Source organism: Syngnathoides biaculeatus, chromosome 9 (assembly GCF_019802595.1).
Source record: "Syngnathoides biaculeatus isolate LvHL_M chromosome 9, ASM1980259v1, whole genome shotgun sequence".
NCBI classification, from domain to species: Eukaryota; Metazoa; Chordata; class Actinopteri; order Syngnathiformes; family Syngnathidae; genus Syngnathoides; species Syngnathoides biaculeatus.
In genome coordinates this window covers 30,053,104-30,068,985 of record NC_084648.1, presented here as the reverse complement: position 1 = coordinate 30,068,985, position 15,882 = coordinate 30,053,104, and the positions used below count along the sequence as shown (strand labels likewise).

The 15,882-nt window shown below is 42.9% G+C and overlaps 3 protein-coding genes across 12 annotated transcripts in view; 2 read left to right on the top strand and 1 right to left on the bottom strand.

Annotated features, from left to right (window-relative positions):
• Positions 1–4,616, top strand: part of LOC133505701 (inactive rhomboid protein 2-like) — a 60,724-nt gene extending 56,108 nt beyond the window's left edge. For 5 of the 7 annotated variants that reach the window (XM_061829041.1, XM_061829043.1, XM_061829042.1 and 2 more), the window contains one exon: positions 2–2,102. In XM_061829041.1, coding sequence (XP_061685025.1) covers positions 2–433 — 432 coding nt within the window. In that variant the 3' untranslated portion in view covers positions 434–2,102. Of the gene's footprint in view, position 1; positions 2,103–4,483 lie in introns of those variants that run through there. The other 2 variants (XR_009796318.1, XM_061829046.1) reach the window with 2 other exon arrangements.
• Positions 4,617–4,621: 5 nt separating this feature from the next.
• Positions 4,622–14,250, bottom strand: aanat1 (arylalkylamine N-acetyltransferase 1). 3 transcript variants are annotated; one of them, XM_061829053.1, is made up of 4 exons: positions 14,043–14,250; positions 6,480–6,564; positions 6,066–6,220; positions 4,622–4,927 (listed from the first exon to the last, which is right to left on the bottom strand). In XM_061829053.1, the coding sequence occupies exons 1-4, from the start codon at positions 14,112–14,114 to the stop codon at positions 4,622–4,624; spliced, it is 618 nt and encodes a 205-aa protein (XP_061685037.1). In that variant the 5' UTR covers positions 14,115–14,250. The 3 variants fall into 3 exon arrangements, with proteins under 3 accessions (XP_061685037.1, XP_061685038.1, XP_061685039.1); XM_061829054.1 differs by having other exon boundaries at positions 6,480–6,855; positions 13,724–14,147; XM_061829055.1 differs by having other exon boundaries at positions 6,480–6,778; positions 13,724–14,144.
• Positions 14,251–14,431: 181 nt separating this feature from the next.
• The window catches only part of ube2o (ubiquitin-conjugating enzyme E2O), a 47,104-nt gene continuing 45,653 nt past the window's right edge, over positions 14,432–15,882 (top strand). For both annotated transcript variants that reach the window (XM_061829040.1, XM_061829039.1), the window contains exon 1: positions 14,432–15,013. In XM_061829040.1, the coding sequence (XP_061685024.1) occupies positions 14,567–15,013 (447 nt within the window). In that variant the 5' untranslated portion in view covers positions 14,432–14,566. The remainder of the gene's footprint in view (positions 15,014–15,882) is intronic.

Sequence of the window (15,882 nt, the reverse complement as noted above, 5' to 3'; positions counted from 1 at the left end):
GGTGGGTCCAGCAGGATCTCAGTTTGGCCTCCTGGCGTGCTTGTTTGTTGAGCTCTTTCAAGGGTGGCAGATGTTGGAGAAACCATGGAAAGCTTTTTTAAAATTATTGGGCATTGTCTTTTTCCTCTTTTTGTGTGGCCTTCTGCCCTGGATCGACAACATCGCCCACATTTTTGGCTTCCTTAGCGGCATGCTGCTATCTTTTGCCTTTCTGCCATACGTGACCTTTGGAACTTTCGACAAGTACCGCAAACGCATCCTCATTGTCATTTCTGTGTTGGCATACGTCGGCCTGTTCTCGTCTCTCATTGTTTGGTTTTATATTCATCCCATTAACTGGCACTGGCTGGAGCATCTCACCTGCCTGCCCTTCACGAACAAGTTCTGTGAAAAGTATGACATAGACCACGACATTACCCATGTGGTGCACTAATCATCAACTTTTACTGATGACTGACTGACCAAGCTAACCAGCAATAATCAAGGTCTTCTAACTGTCCTTTAAGACTTTGGCAGTTGTGACTTTTGTTATGATTGGTTTATCTAAGGTACTCCACAGAGTGCAATGATTCACACACTTCCAGAAAACGTTTTGTACCACCAGTATTTCCTTGCGAGTGGCCTCGAGGTTGAGAAAATACTCAGGACTTCAAATGCAAATAGCTGGATGACAACCAAAGAAGCATCACAGGTTTTTGTTCAGCATTTGAAAGGGCACATATGATAAGGCTGGTCCTGTGGAAATGGGGTACAGTAATCCCTAGTTTTTCGCGGTTAATGGGGACCAGAACCCCCTGCGAAATATGAAAAACCATGACGTAGGACTCCCCCCCCCCCCACACACACACACCAGGAACTTTCATGTATATGTATCTGGGTACCAGAAAGATTAAAATATGTAAACAGTATTTATACTTTACAGATTTGAAACTGAGATTACAACAGTACACATATTTACTTAAATTTTTAGTTATAAAACCTTTGTTAATCTTTCCTGCAACAGTCGGCTGACTGTGGTCTGGAAACACAGGGGAGACACCTTGGTGGTGTGAACCATAATGGTACGAAGCAGGGGTTGGCTGCTTGTAAGGCTTTATTATATCCTTTAAGCACTCAGTATCAACTCATCCTCTCTTAAACACTACTCCTCCCTGGTTGCCCTCACTAAACTTGGTAACTATACACACAAGCAACTGTTCGCGCTGGGTTTCTATCCCGTCTCACTCTCACCGCTCCACAGGCTTGCGCAGTGCCGTGTCACTCGCTCTCTCACATACACAAACACACAGACATACATTCATCAAAGTTGTCTTCTGAGAGAGCCAAAGAGGCTTTCTTGTGTTGATGGTGGAGGAGCACGTAGTAGAGGGTTTAAGTTCACGTAAACGTGGTCCTTGAAGAAGTACGCATTCATGTTAAAAACTTGCGCCCCACCCCTCACTGATGAAGTTAGGAAACTCTTTTTCCACCGAATGACAAACAGCATCATCTAGAAGCACATTTTTTGAATTTTTTTTAACCAACCTTTGCTGCCCAAAAGGCCTTGTCCTCGAGGGAGAGAATCACACTGCAGGGTCCAACAAGGAGAAAAGTGGTCTGTCAGACAGGGCTCTGATTCTTTGGAGGACAGTCGGTACCACAGTGCCCGTGACATTTGCTCCACAAAGTGGTAGATTCCTCTCCCTGAATCCCGAAAAGGATAAACGTACACATATAGTCACCACCTCTCGGGTGCCGCGGACAAAGCTTTTGCTGGGTACACAGTGCTGAGGTGGTATTGTAACTACATAATCAAAAAATGTTATCACTTAAAAGAAAAGTTATCACGAACACAACGCTAAGATACAGTACATATACGAGACAGTCAACAGCATGGACGAGATAACCCATAAAACAAGGAAATGGGTAGGACAAGGGAAGTTGGTGGGTGAGGCTTTGATGATATGCAACCAATCAGCTCACAGGGATGAAGCCACTTGTGCTCTCATTGGTCGATGTCGCACCAGGAACCAATCACACACCTTGTATCAATGTGTCTCTCCGCAATATGCCGTTTTGGTTGTAATTCTCATGTGTTTTTTTTTTTTGTTTTGTTTTTGTTTTACATAAACCTGCGAAGCACTTAAGCCGCAAAAAGTGAAGCGCGAAGTAGCAAGGGAACGCTGTAGTACCATTATCAGGTTAGGTGAACTGCATGCCTTAGACAACAAGTGACAATGGGTCAATCACTATGGATTTAAGTATGAATTTTCCCGTTTTAATATGGCTTTCTTTCTATTAGAGCAACACTTGGGATGCAATTTTTTTAATTATGTTATTTAGGTCAACAAAAGTAAATGCAATTGGGTGGACTGTGGTGAATGTTTCAAACCACTTGTTGCCTTAAATTCACTGCCATTTGAACTTCCTGCAGTTTGTTATGTAAAGTGACCATCAGTGAGCGATCGCCGTGCCAAGTGCTGTGACACCAGAGTCTCGAGATGCCTCAATAGGAGGATTTTAGTCATCGGTATCTGTAAGTCACTGCCCTGACCAGTCCCAAATGAGAATCTGCCAGCATTATTATTATGTCTGTTTCTTTTTTTGCTTCCTTCAAGATTTTCTGGAAATCCTGTTTATTGTGTGCGTTAGTGTGGCACGCATCTGAGCGCAGCCATTGAGGAAGCTGTGCTGTGAGGAGTTGTACTGAGGGATTACCGAGTTAAGTGAGTTATGAGATTTATCAGTTGACTTCAGGTCATATGACATCACGCAAAACATTGCTTTGTTGGATACGCGTAGGTTTTTTTTTTTATTTTTTAACATTTGGACGTATTTGAACCTGTGTTAACAGCAGTCTTTTTCAAATATTCAGTTTTAAGCCCAAAGACCCCTCTGTATATTTAGTTGCCAATCACTTTCGGTTCTTTGAAGGAACCCTCTGCATTGTGCCTCCTTCTCTATTGTATTTTTTTAACTTGAAAATATGTGAATGATTTCATTGAAACCCCCAAAACAATCATGACTTCACAGCAGCGAAACAAATGTTTGCACTGGGACAAAATGATTTCAAGGGCAACAAGAACATTTTTTCATCAAAGCTACTTTCATTTATCATTAACTTAATGTATGTGTAAGCAATCATGTAAAAATAAATTACACTTGATTAATAATGTGTCCTGAAATTTGTCACCCTGCTTTCACATTTGATGTTGAACTTTATAATTGAAATTGAATAATACTAATATTGTTATAGTGTCAATTCGGTACCCATGAATAACTGATGAAGTTGTAGAACATCTGCAGGGATGAGAATTTTCCGCCGATCGGCGGATTTCTGACTTTTTCAGACCAAAATGACCATTCTCGAGATAAGCGCAAATCCGTTGAGAAAATTTCTGGGGGGGGGCATCGTGCGCCTGCCTCTCGGTGGTGGGCTCCGAGCTGCAAGTTCAGCTTAGTGCCAGCACAAGAACGACTATCATATGCCGTTCTAACATGCTCGGTAGTGTAAATATTTACATTTTGCGACATAAACATTAAAACTTGTTTGCGGCAGATTACTCGATTGGGCAACAGAGTTATGCAGTATAACGATCCAATCGTGTTAGTGGTAATCGAGTTTCACCATTGCCATGTACATGTGTTCTCGGTTCTCAGAAATCGCAGTGTAACTTGTTAGTTAGCTAAGTAATGGAGCGTGGGACTTAGATAGCGCCAACTGAGTGACGGTATGTTCAAAGTTTTACGATGGCGTAAGTGTTAGAAAAAAAGTTTGAAGACGAGCGAGGGCAATTGACAAGGATGCTGGAATCAAAAACAGTTTCAGACGGGCATGGCTTGAAAAAAGTGTAACCGTGCGGATAGGACCGAAAACGGTATCAACATGTCTAACCGAACACAAACATAAAGTGGACATTCCCGGCAAAGTGCTGGGCACTCTGTGTTCCGGTAGAAGCAAAAAATATCCAGGAGGAAACTGTACCTGAATATATTACATATACATACATACATTACATATATATACAACATATGGAACATATGGAAAAGTTTAATTTCTTAAAACACACACACAAGTTTGAAAATATATCCTTTATTATCTTACGAAAACATTACAACAATATTGAAAATAAACTTGTCTTGATTCAAGACTTCGAGAGGCACAGATGAATATCTTCAACGGAGAAGCTGAAGCGTTAAGGGGCTTCTAACGATATATTGACGTTAGATTGAAGTGCAGATGCTATTTAATCTAATTTTGCCAGCACCTTTATCGACATTTTCTGCTTCATGCCTCAGATATTTATGGAGACTCTAAATTGGCCTTAGGTGTTATTGTAAGTGAGAATGGGAGGATAAGTGGCTCAGAGAGTGGATGGGTGTACTATATACATTTATAAACAAAATCATTTTCCCGACGACTGCATTCTCTTTCGCGGATATTGTTTTTTAACTGTTTTATTTGAACTTCCTTAATGGCAGGTGTTTTTATTCCTCTTCAAAGGCAAAGCAAATGTGTCACCTTCGTCGAGCTGATCGCAATCACAGTGAGCTTGACACCCCCTCAAAAGTGTCCCTTTTCCAACCAGGGGCCTGCCACTGGCATCCATTCTGAGAAAAACCAAGTCAAGTTCTTCTCTACTCAATATCCACTGTTGCGACGCATGAAGGCATGGCCCCTGACCGGGTACAACATTTCAATGAAGGTCAGCGGCCCCACTGTGATCTCGCTGGGACCCTGCACTTTGAAGCCAGACTTCTGATAAAAGGGAACCAGGAAGTTCTCACACATGAGCACGGCCCGCCGGACATATGGCAAACATCGGAGGTACTGCAGGTAGCGCCACATCAGGATTGACCCTTTGCCCTGTTGGCGGAAGGTGCGATGGACAGCCAGGACGTGGATGTGGACTGTCATGCCGTGCGGCTTGTGGAGGGTCAGGGCATCCTGAAAAACAGACACAGTTCTGTTGCGAATGGGATTGTGCATATAACTCTATCTCCCTGTTCACGTGAGAAAACATTCCAGGACTGGTGTCACAAACTACAAGATTTTCCCTAACGCCTTCATGCACTCATGAAAGGATTCTTCGGGGAGCCTCTGCATCTCCGGCTTCGGTCCCTTTTCCAAAGCAGCTCCCATTCACGACTCCCTTGAGCTTAGTTTAAAAAAAAGATAAAACATGCTTAGCCAGCTCGGGTGAGTAGGGAGGTGGATTTTCTTAGCTGGGAACTGTCTGATGCTCAGCGCATTATGAGCAGACGCGATATCACAGTGAAGCAGCCTTTAGGTGTCCTGGTAGGCTGGCACAACGCTTGCCTCTTCTCACACAGTGAATGAAGCAAAAAGCACAGGACGATTGAAGATGTGCCGCTTGATTATCTGGACCGCATTGATGGGGAAAACATGGAGTTTGTAGTGTGGGTTTGAATGAGTCCCTGTCCTGGAACGTTTTTAATACATCTACATAGATCATTTTACACTTGAGACTGGGAGTTCAAGGATGGACATGTCTGGAATCAATGAGTCCCAACAGATACAGTAATCCTGTGTTATATTTACAGTCCTATATTACAGATATTTATTTGTACACTATACAAGAAAAATAACATTAAATTCTAAATAACATTTAACATTGCCATTGTAATGTAGAACGACAAATAAAATCTTTCATAAGTATAAATAAATCAGACTGAGACAGTTTGCACAATCTGCAATTAAATATATAAGATTTGGCACATAGGTGTACAGTCATTAACCCACTAAAGAAAGCTTGTTGAAGTAAATTTGAATAAATAAATAAAAAATGTTTCGACATCAAATGTCACACATTTTAATGTCATTTATTTTTTGTTTTGACTAATTCCTTGTGTGTTGTTGCACACTTGGCCATTAAAGCTGATTCTGATTCTGATGAATGCAATGATGTAATTGTATCTACTGTCCAGTGCATGATTAAAGGCTTTGTCTGGTGTATTTTCTGACTTGGATAATATATATGTTAAAAATGTCTTGAGTTATTCTGATAGAACTGAGACGATCATATGCGTGACAAGTAAACAGAAGATTTTGGAAATGTATGTACCATGGCAAGTCTCTCTCGGTCCCACAGTGAGCCAATAATGAAAGCCACCAGACGTCCCTCCTCGAACCAGCCCAGTGACAGCTCGGGACACAACGTGAGGAAGTGACGCACCTCGTCCAGCAGGAGAGGACACTCACCGGACACGGAGATGAACGCTGTGGATGGACACAACAAATAGTTGTTGGAAAACAGGGGTGTGCAAACTTTTTCCACTTAGGCCCACAAAGAGAAAAATGGAAGAAAGTAGGGGAGGTATCACAGTACTATATTGTGACAACAAAAATATATATTTTGTATCGAATTAAAAGAGTCTATGTTTTCATAAAATAGTTTAAGCTATTTGAATTAAATTCCCATTTTTAAAAGTATATTTGGACAGCCTTGTTAAAAACAAAAGAAGTGTTGCCGAGTTACCTTCTCTCTCGATCTCAAAGACGCTGATGGCATCCTCCGGACTGAGGGAGCGGAACTCACTGGCCGGCAGCGTGTGGCGACGTCCCTGCGCCATTGGAGAGCGCATGGAAAGGGGCTTGGGGAATGACATGGAACTCACCAGCGACATGCTTTCAAAGTCACACAAGGGCTGGAAGGGAAGAATCAAACCCCGATCGGCTGCTCTTTCTCCTTCTGTTTGGTCGGCCCCCGATGGTCCCGGTTGGGATCGTGCGTCAATACTGAGCTCGGGCCTTGGGCATCAGGAGCTTTTATAGACTCTGCGCACCGCACAAGTGAGCGCGTGGTAATCCTCAATTTGCCAGCTGGATAACCAAAACCTCAGACACGTGAGCAGCTAAACAATAATCATATTGAGATGGGGTCAGGTGGGGTGTTGCTGTGACTTATCCAGGATAAGTTGGCGCTGGTATGACGGCGATAAGTTATCCTCGTCACATCAACAGCATGAGCAGTGCATGACCACATTTGGATTTGGAACCACATGCTTGTGAACAACAACATGGGGGTAGCAAGCATTGCTGCCCCTCACCCGAGACCCACCGTCCCCCAAAGATATGTATGTGTATGTGGTGTGTTAAAAAACACATGGGGATGGGTGCGTGTGTCTGTGTGGGTGTGCGTGTGTGTGTGTGATGCATTCAAATCCACGGGGGCAGGTAGGGCGGAGGGGCACAGGGTCTGGACCAGGAAACAGCACTAACGTGCTGAAACTCGCACCCTCCAGCATACTGGCCCGCCAGGAACCACTGGATATGTATAACGTATACAGTACAAATGCTGAGAAAAATATACAGGCTGAGTGGTGAGAGTGTGTACAAGGTGAGCGAGTGGCCCATCAGGCGGGATAACCACAGACAAAGAGAGCTGCCCCACTCAGACCTGCAGCCTTGACCCAGGTGGTGTGATTGTGAACGGGAATGATTGTCTGTCTCCAGCTGGCCTCCGATTGTGAAACTTTGCAGCATAATCCTACCTGTGCTTTCGGCCAGTTGTATAATGTTACTATCCAATGTATATATGAGTCTCCTAAGCCAAATTTGTGAAGAACTGCAAACAGCAAACCCCATTTAACTTTATTGAAAGCTTTTTCTGAATCAAGTGACATAATGATTGCATTTCTAGCTTCACGCTGTTACATGCTAATTAAATTTAACATTTACTTAATGAAATATGCAACAGCAAGTGTAGAAATTCGATCTCTTTATTCTGTCCATACTTTGTTATACAGATATGTTAGAGGATTGGACCTGCGGGATGTCTAAAAGTTGTTTGTCACCTTATTACTTATATAAACCAACATTGTTGTTTCAACTATAGTCAATTGACCCCTCCGTACAGGGCACTTAACCACGCCTCCTGAAGTTACGTCACCCCACGTGGGCTAACCTCAGACAAACAATTAGCAAAAATGGCGGCGCAGGAAGAAAAGACTAGAGCGAAATTGTCCGATTTACCAGCTGATTTCTCACTCGCATTCTTAGCGAATAGTGAAATATCATTGAAAAGCAGACAGCAGGACTTCAAGTAAGTACATGCATATCGACGGAGAAACCATTGATATTAGTGTGAGATCTTTCCGGAGTCAGAGGAAGACCGAGAAGCCACATAATATAATATATTATAACCCAAAGACGAATTCGTCATTGACAGTTTCCTATTTTCGTGTTACATATCACACTTGTGTGCAGAATCTGTATGTGTATCTGTATAGCCGTTTGTGAACCGCCGTATGAAGGAAAAGAAGGCGAGGCTTGATTCATGAGTTGTTTCTCTCGTTTTCTTTGTGTAACGTCACGCGCTCCCCTCAATAATTATTCTTGAATTAGTGCAGAACCTACGTAAGTCCCGACCGAATACGACAATCACTACTTTAGTGTGCTCAAACATCCTTCCTTCAGTCTTGGTGTCTCGGTCCTCGTTGAAGGCTTTTAGGACTCGCTAGTCCGGTTTAGCTTAGCTCGGTAGCCGCCAACAGAGACACGTTTGTGGAATCAGATCATCGCAAAATATCGCTCAACACAGATCAAGTGTGTCAATCATTCACACGTAGCTGTTATGCAAGCGAAGAACTGCTAATTCATTTATATGAGACATGTATTGAAAATCAAATATAGGGCATACCTTCGTGCAAACATAGTCTGGTTTAGCTTAGCTCACTAGCCGGAAACAAAGAGACACGTTTGTGCAGTCAGATCATCGCAAAATATCGCTCAACACAGATCAAGTGTGTCAATCATTCACACGTAGCTATGTTATGCAAGCGAAGAACTGCTAATTCATTTATATGAGACATGTATTGAAAATCAAATATAGGGCTTACCTTCGTGCAAACATATCTGTTCCGGTTGATTTTAATGGATTCAGTTGATCATACGATCTTCCACAAAGTTTGATCCATCGAAGACATTTCTCGTACTGGGTCTTCGGTTTTGGAAAGGGTACGAATTGAACTCCACCAACTAGCCTTTCAGGATACCTGTTGTCACTATTACAAAGTCCGTGACTACACCGCTTAACCATATCTATTGTTAAAGAACCCAAATACGCGATAAAACGCTAGCAAAAGCTATACTGGACCATGCAACGTTGTCTGCGGTAATAGCGGACGCCAACAAGGGGTGTGGTTTATGCATATTTCTGGCCTCTGATTGGTCAGCGACGCGGATGACGCAATTTCTTCGGAGGGGTCAATTGTAACCTGAGGTGATACATGCATATACAATACTGTTCAAAATAACAGCAGTCCAATGTGACTAACTGGATTAACCCACGTTTTCAGTATAGTTTTTATAGCATCTACATGTCAAACAAGTTAACAGTAGGTGCAATAGATTCTCAGAAAAGCAACAAGACCCAGCATTCATGGTATACAAACTGAAAGGGGTGTGTTAAACTAATAGCAGTTTGGCATTCAATCAGTGAGATTTTCAATTTTGTGAAAAAACAGGTGTGAATCAGGTGGCCCTTATTTAAGGATGAAGCCAGCATCTGTTGAATGTGCATGAGCCTGAGGAAAATGGGTCATTCAACACATTGTTCAAAAGAACAGTGTACTTTGATTAAATGTTTGATTGGAGAGGGGAAACCTTATAAAGAGGAGCAAACAATTATAGGCTGTTCAGCTAAAATGATCACCAATGCCTTAAAATCGAGACCAAAACCAGATACATGTGGCAGAAAACAGAAGACAACCATTAAATGGATCGCAGGGTAACCAAAATGGTAACGCCTCAGCCATTGATCAGCTCCAGGATGATGAAAGATAGTCTGGAGTTACTTGGAAGTACTGTAACAGTGAGAAAATGTCTGTGTGAAGCTAATCGATTTGCAAGAATTCCCCGCAAGGTCCCTATGTTAAAAAAACAATTTGGCAAAGAACAGAAGTGGCCTAAAGAGAAATGGAGGAACATTTGGGTGACTGATGAGAGTAAAATTGTTCTTTTTGGCCCCTGGGGCCACAGACAGATTGTGGGATGATCCCCAACCTCTGAATTCAAGCCACATTACAGAGTGAAGACAGTGCAGCATGGTGGTGCAACCATCATGATTTGGGCATGTTTCTCCTACTCTGGTGTTGAGTTGGTGTTGGTATGGTGTTATCGTATACCAGGGATCCTGGATCAGTTTGCGGATCTCAAAAAACTTAAGGTCGTGTTGCCTTCCTTGTGCTGAAGAGGACATACCCTTGAAATGGGTGTTTCAACAAGAGAGTGACCCTCAATACACTAATAAATATACATGGTCTTGTTTCAAACCAACAAAGTTAATGTCATGGAGTGGCCAGACCAATCCCCGGACCTTAATCCAATTGAGAGCTTGTGTGGTGACACAAATTCTGTTTCTGAAGCAAAACCAAGAAATGTAAATGAACTGTCGAAAGTTGGAGTGGAATAACAGCTGAAAGGTGGCACAACTTGGTTGACTTTATGCCACACAGATGTGCAGCAGTTATATAAAAAAAGAAAACAAATGTGGTCATACAACTGTTAGGTCAGTGATTCAAAAGGATTGGTAAATCCTTGAAACAAAAAAGTTTGTTCAAAATCGTTTTGAGTTTGTAACATTAATGGCAGACTGCCATTATTTTAACACACTCCTTTCAACAAATTGCCCAATAGTGTGTATATATTCCTTCATGATATCATCATGAATGCTGGGTCTTGTTGGTTTTCTGAGAAACTTCTACTCCACCTACTGGGAACTTGTTGGACATGTAGCAATAAAAATATATTGAAAATGTGGATTAATCTTGTTAAGTCACATTGGACTGCTGTATGTTTGATACACCAAATAATCAAAATACAGTAAATAAAAAAAATAAAAAAGCATGATTTTTTTTTATTTATTTATTTGAAATTGTTTAAATGGGAAACCACCATTGACAAACAGATCATTGTTATGGCCCCAGACAGCAAGTTGTCATGGAAGCAACATCAAAACATAAAAGGAATAAAAAAGAAAAATACATAAAGGCACATCAGCATCCATCCATCTATTTTCTGAACTGCTTATCCTCACAAGGGTTCCAGGAGTGCTGGAGCCTATCCTACCTATCTTCAGGCAGGAGGCGGGGTACCGGTCCTCAGAACTGTGAGGCAGATGCTCTAACCAGCAGCACATCAACATATCCAGTGAAAACTCAAAAGATCAGCACATTTACAACCTGTTGCATGATCATCCCACCCTTTCAATATAACACGTAAAACATTTTTTTTTTTTAAAGTTAAAGTTACACAGACCCAATAAGAGGTTTTCATACTGCAGAAGTAGGATGTCTAACTAATAATAATGTCTTGGAGTTTCCTTTTCTCACTTTACCAGCATATATAACTGACACACTACGTAGACATCAGTACCTCTGGATTAGCACACTGGGGTGGTGGTCCCCAATTTTTAATAGGGGGGGACCAGAGGGTCTGTTCCATCTACAGGGGGTTCACACTCCTCAGCCTGTATTTGTGGCAAATGAAAGAAAAATGGATGGATGGATGAATGAACACAAGATTTAACATTTTGCTTCAATTGACCCCTCCGTACAAGGCACTTAACCACGCCTCCTGAAGTGACGTCATGCCACGTGCGCTGACGTAAGACAAACAGTAAAAATGGCAAATACAATACAATACATTCTGACCTGAGACAGACTCCATGCTTCTGATTTCATTCAAATCAATGATATATTATAGATTCTAAATACAATACATTCTTAACTGAGAGAGACGCCATGCTTCTGATTTCATTCAATCGTTCACACGTAGCAAAGTTATGCTAGCGGAGAACGTCTCATTCATTTATACGAGACGTGTATTAAAAATCAAATTTAGGGCATATCTTCGTGCAAACACAGTCTGGTTAACTTTCGGCCGCAAGCCAGCAAGAAATCAATACGTTTGTGCACTCCGATTATCGCTAAATATCGCTCAACAAAGAATAAGTGTGTCAATCGTTCACACGTAGCGGTGTTATGCTAGCGGAGAAAGTCTCATTCATTTATACGAGATGTGTATTAAAAATCAAATTTAGGGCATATCTTCGTGCAAACAGAGTCTGGTTAAGCTTCGGTCGGGAGCCAGCAAGAAATCAATACGTTTGTGCAGTCCGATCATCGCTAAATATCGCTCAACAAAGAATAAGTGTGTCAATCGTTCACACGTAGCGGTGTTATGCTAGCGGAGAACGTCTCATTCATTTATACGAGACGTGTATTAAAAATCAAATTTAGGGCATATCTTCGTGCAAACACCGTCTCGTTAAGCTTCGGTCGGGAGCCAGCAAGAAATCAATACGTTTGTGCAGTCCGATCATCGCTAAATATCGCTCAACAAAGAATAAGTGTGTCAATCGTTCACACGTAACAGTGTTATGCTAGCGAAGAACTTCGAATTTATTTATACGAGACATGTATTGAAAATCAAATATAAGGCATACCTTCGTGCAAACATATCTGTTCCAGTTGATATTAGATGGATTTAGTTGATGATGCGGTCTTCCACAAAGTTTGATCCATCGAAGGCATTTTTCGTACTGGGTCTTCGGTTTTGGAAAGGGTACGAATGGAACTCCACCAACTAGCCTTTCAGGATACCTGTCGTCACTATTACAAAGTCCGTGACTCCACCTCTTAACCATATTTTTTGTTAAATAACCCAAATACGCAATAAAACGCTAACTAAACCTATACTGGACCATGCAATGTTGTCTGAGAAAATGGCGGGAGCAAAAACGGGCTTTGGTTTATGCAGATCTCTGGCCTCTGATTGGTCAGTGACGCGGATTGCGCAATATCCACGGAGGGGTCAATTGAGAATTGATGGATGGATGTTTTGTGACTGACACATTTTAGGGTGATTCTGCTGTTATCTAATGGTCAAATTTTGTTACTACATATACCAGACTCTTACATACTTAAACATTTTTTTTAATTATAAATAGGATGTAATATATCGAATAATCAAAAAATGACAACCCACCAAAAAAAATATGATACAGGATTTGAGGTTATGAATAATGGACAATGAACTACAGTGTTAATAAAAGTGATCACACGACACAATAAAGCATGCTGCGCTTAATTGATGATTTGACATTTGATTGTTTTATGCTTCTGCCCCACCCCCGTCATACTTTGCCCAATACTTCCCATAAAAGGTCTGGGGAGTGACAGGAGAGGGCGCCATATTGTTTACCTAGCTTGATCCAAAGTCCCAATCAATGGTCCCAATGTAATGCAACTTATTACAATATTTGCAAAATTTAGTATACAAGTTTCCACGGAAACTTAAAAATACTTTCTTTCCCCATGTTAATGTATGATTATAATATGGACAGTTAGTAAAACAAAAGTCTTTATTCCCCACCAAGGGTATCAAAAGGGGCCTGGGTGTGGGTTGGAGAGTGCCCTCGTTAAAAATAAAATAACATCTAAAAAAAAAATGGAACCATATCACGAACCAACAGTCTGGGAGGGGGGGGGAGCAGACCCAAATGCAGGACTCCAAGATGAGGGCATGATGTTAGGCGTGGTTTTATTTCAAAACCCAAAAAGTAGTCCAACACAAGGCTGAGGTACAAATACACTTGGCTAGTCAGGATCCAAAAGACATAAAGCAAGGTCCGATGACTATCGGGCAAACTAATGAGCATAACAGGACTTGATTAACAAAAGGGCACAGAATCGCTGTGACGAGGATAGCTAAACTTACACTCAGTGGTGGCGAATCCAACTGGCAGTGAATGCAACACACTGACACAAGGCAGCAAACTGCAAAATGACAGTGCCAAAAACTCCAACTAAATACTCAGTCTAATTACAATGCCTAATGCGAAACAGCTGTGGCCAGTGACAGGTGTCAGAGGTGACACCGCCCAGAGCAGTGGCCTGGTCACACCCCCTCTTGCTCATGACAAACCAGTTCAGGGTGCACCCCGCCTCCTGCCTGTTGACACCTGGGATAGGCTCCAGCACTCACGTAACTCTCGTGAGGATAAGCGGCTAAGAAAATGGATGGATGGATTACTCACTCCCTTTAAAGATGCTAGATTTGAGTATCGGATTGACCTCCCACAAGCGTCTTCTTTTGGGAAAAGATGCATCCCCAAAGGCTTGTACTGGATGAGTGGAACTGCCTACTGTCCTACAACCATCTCCCCCGAAATCCACTTAAAAAGGGAGAAAACTGTCGAGGATAATGCAACCCACTGCGGGGTCGGGGTCGGGGGCGGGGGCGGGCTAGGTATGGGAGCACAACGTGTGGCGTCCGGAAAGCATATCGCGTGGTGGAACCAATGAGAAGCAGTGCGGTAAGTTCAAAGACTGCCCAGACAAGGTGCGGTGCAAAATAGGCAGTTGAGCGACATCTATCGGTGAGAAATGGCACTGCTCGAAAACGCTCCCAACGTTACGCAAGTTACGCAGGACAGTAACGTAAACGCTTGCGCTGTCGCGGTTGTGGCTACGCACTTTTGACTTGACGAATCCGGTGCCTTGACGCGTCCGTCCTCGGGCTCCGACACCATCACTTCACTCACAAACTACAGCAACAGCTATGGCGGATCCCGCAGCCCACAATTCGACGGATGCGGCGCAGCCTCCATCCACAACCCCGGGCCTTTCCCCCATGGCCAGCCCGTGCTCCGAGACGCTGTCCGTGACCCTGTCTCCCACGACGGACGGCTCTCAGCGGCTCCTCTTTTCCCACGACTTGGTCTCCAGGAAGTATCGTGGGTCTGTACGCTTCGGCCTCGTACGAATGATCCACGGCGAGGAGGAATTCAATTCTGACTCGGACCTTGATGATGGTGGAGGGAAAGACGCTGGTGGTGGTGGTGGTGGTGGTGGAGGTGGAGGAGGTAAAGGCGGTGGAGGTGGACGAGTCCCGTGTGGTTCGGACACCGAGAGCGCCGTGGATACTCACAGTCGGCCTCTCGGTCGTGGATTTGTCCGTGTCCAGTGGTACCCTGATGGAGGCAAGCAAGACATCGGGGAGACAAAGGTACCACGCCGCGGCTAATGTCTCTTGACGTGGTTCTTTGCCTGGCACTCTTCTAGACTTGGACTTGTTCCCTCTCGGCGCTCTAATTCTTCTGCTTTGTACACTCAATGGCTAACGTGCTAACATTCAAAGCACACACGCTAGCTAGCATCTGATAGTTCTTAGCTGAAAGTTGCTGAGCTGCAGCGACAGCTAACTACGCCTTTTATCTTTTTTTCCTTTCGACTTTTCCCGTGAGAGTGTGTGTGTGTGTGTGTATATATATATATATATATATATATATATATATATATATATATGTATATGTATATGTATGAGTATAGCTGTGTGCGCCTTGTCTTGTTATTAATAGTGTCTCCTGTGTGCGGGGTTTAAAGCTCATCCTTGGACAGGTGCGTAACGTCGCTTCGTGACTTGCTCTTTCTAAAGTTGGGCTCGTGCCTCAGATGGGTGTGACATGGATTCCCATCCATACAGGGAAGCAACAGCTACCATTATTATTTAAATGTTATTGGGGGGGTGTTATTGTTTTTGGAATAAGCAATGATACGTCAACGTCCACCCACAGTCGATGTGGTTTTCCTTATTAGGGATGACCTGGAACCTATCCCTGCTGAGTCTGGGTTAGATGCAGTGTACACCCTGGACGGGTCACCTGTCAGTTGGGCACATGTACGGAAACAAGCACTCGTACAAAAACAATGATTGAAAATGTATTCTTCAATGATTCTTCCACACATGTTTGGGGGATGAGGGAGAAATCTGGATTACCTGAAGAAACCCCATGCAAAATCCACACAATAAGGCCGGAGCAGAGATTCAAACCCTTAACTCCAGAACTGTGAAGCAGCGTTCATATAATTTGTCTT

Excerpts from the sequence above, each read along its gene's own strand:
- aanat1 (XM_061829053.1), bottom strand. The coding sequence starts at position 14,114 with ATGCATCTTTTCCCAAAAGAAGACGCTTGTGGGAGGTCAATCCGATAC. Across the intron at positions 6,221-6,479 it reads CTTTGAGATCGAGAGAGAAG|CGTTCATCTCCGTGTCCGGT; the intron begins GTAACTCGGCAA and ends GTCCATCCACAG. Across the intron at positions 4,928-6,065 it reads ACCGAGAGAGACTTGCCATG|GATGCCCTGACCCTCCACAA; the intron begins GTACATACATTT and ends TCTGTTTTTCAG.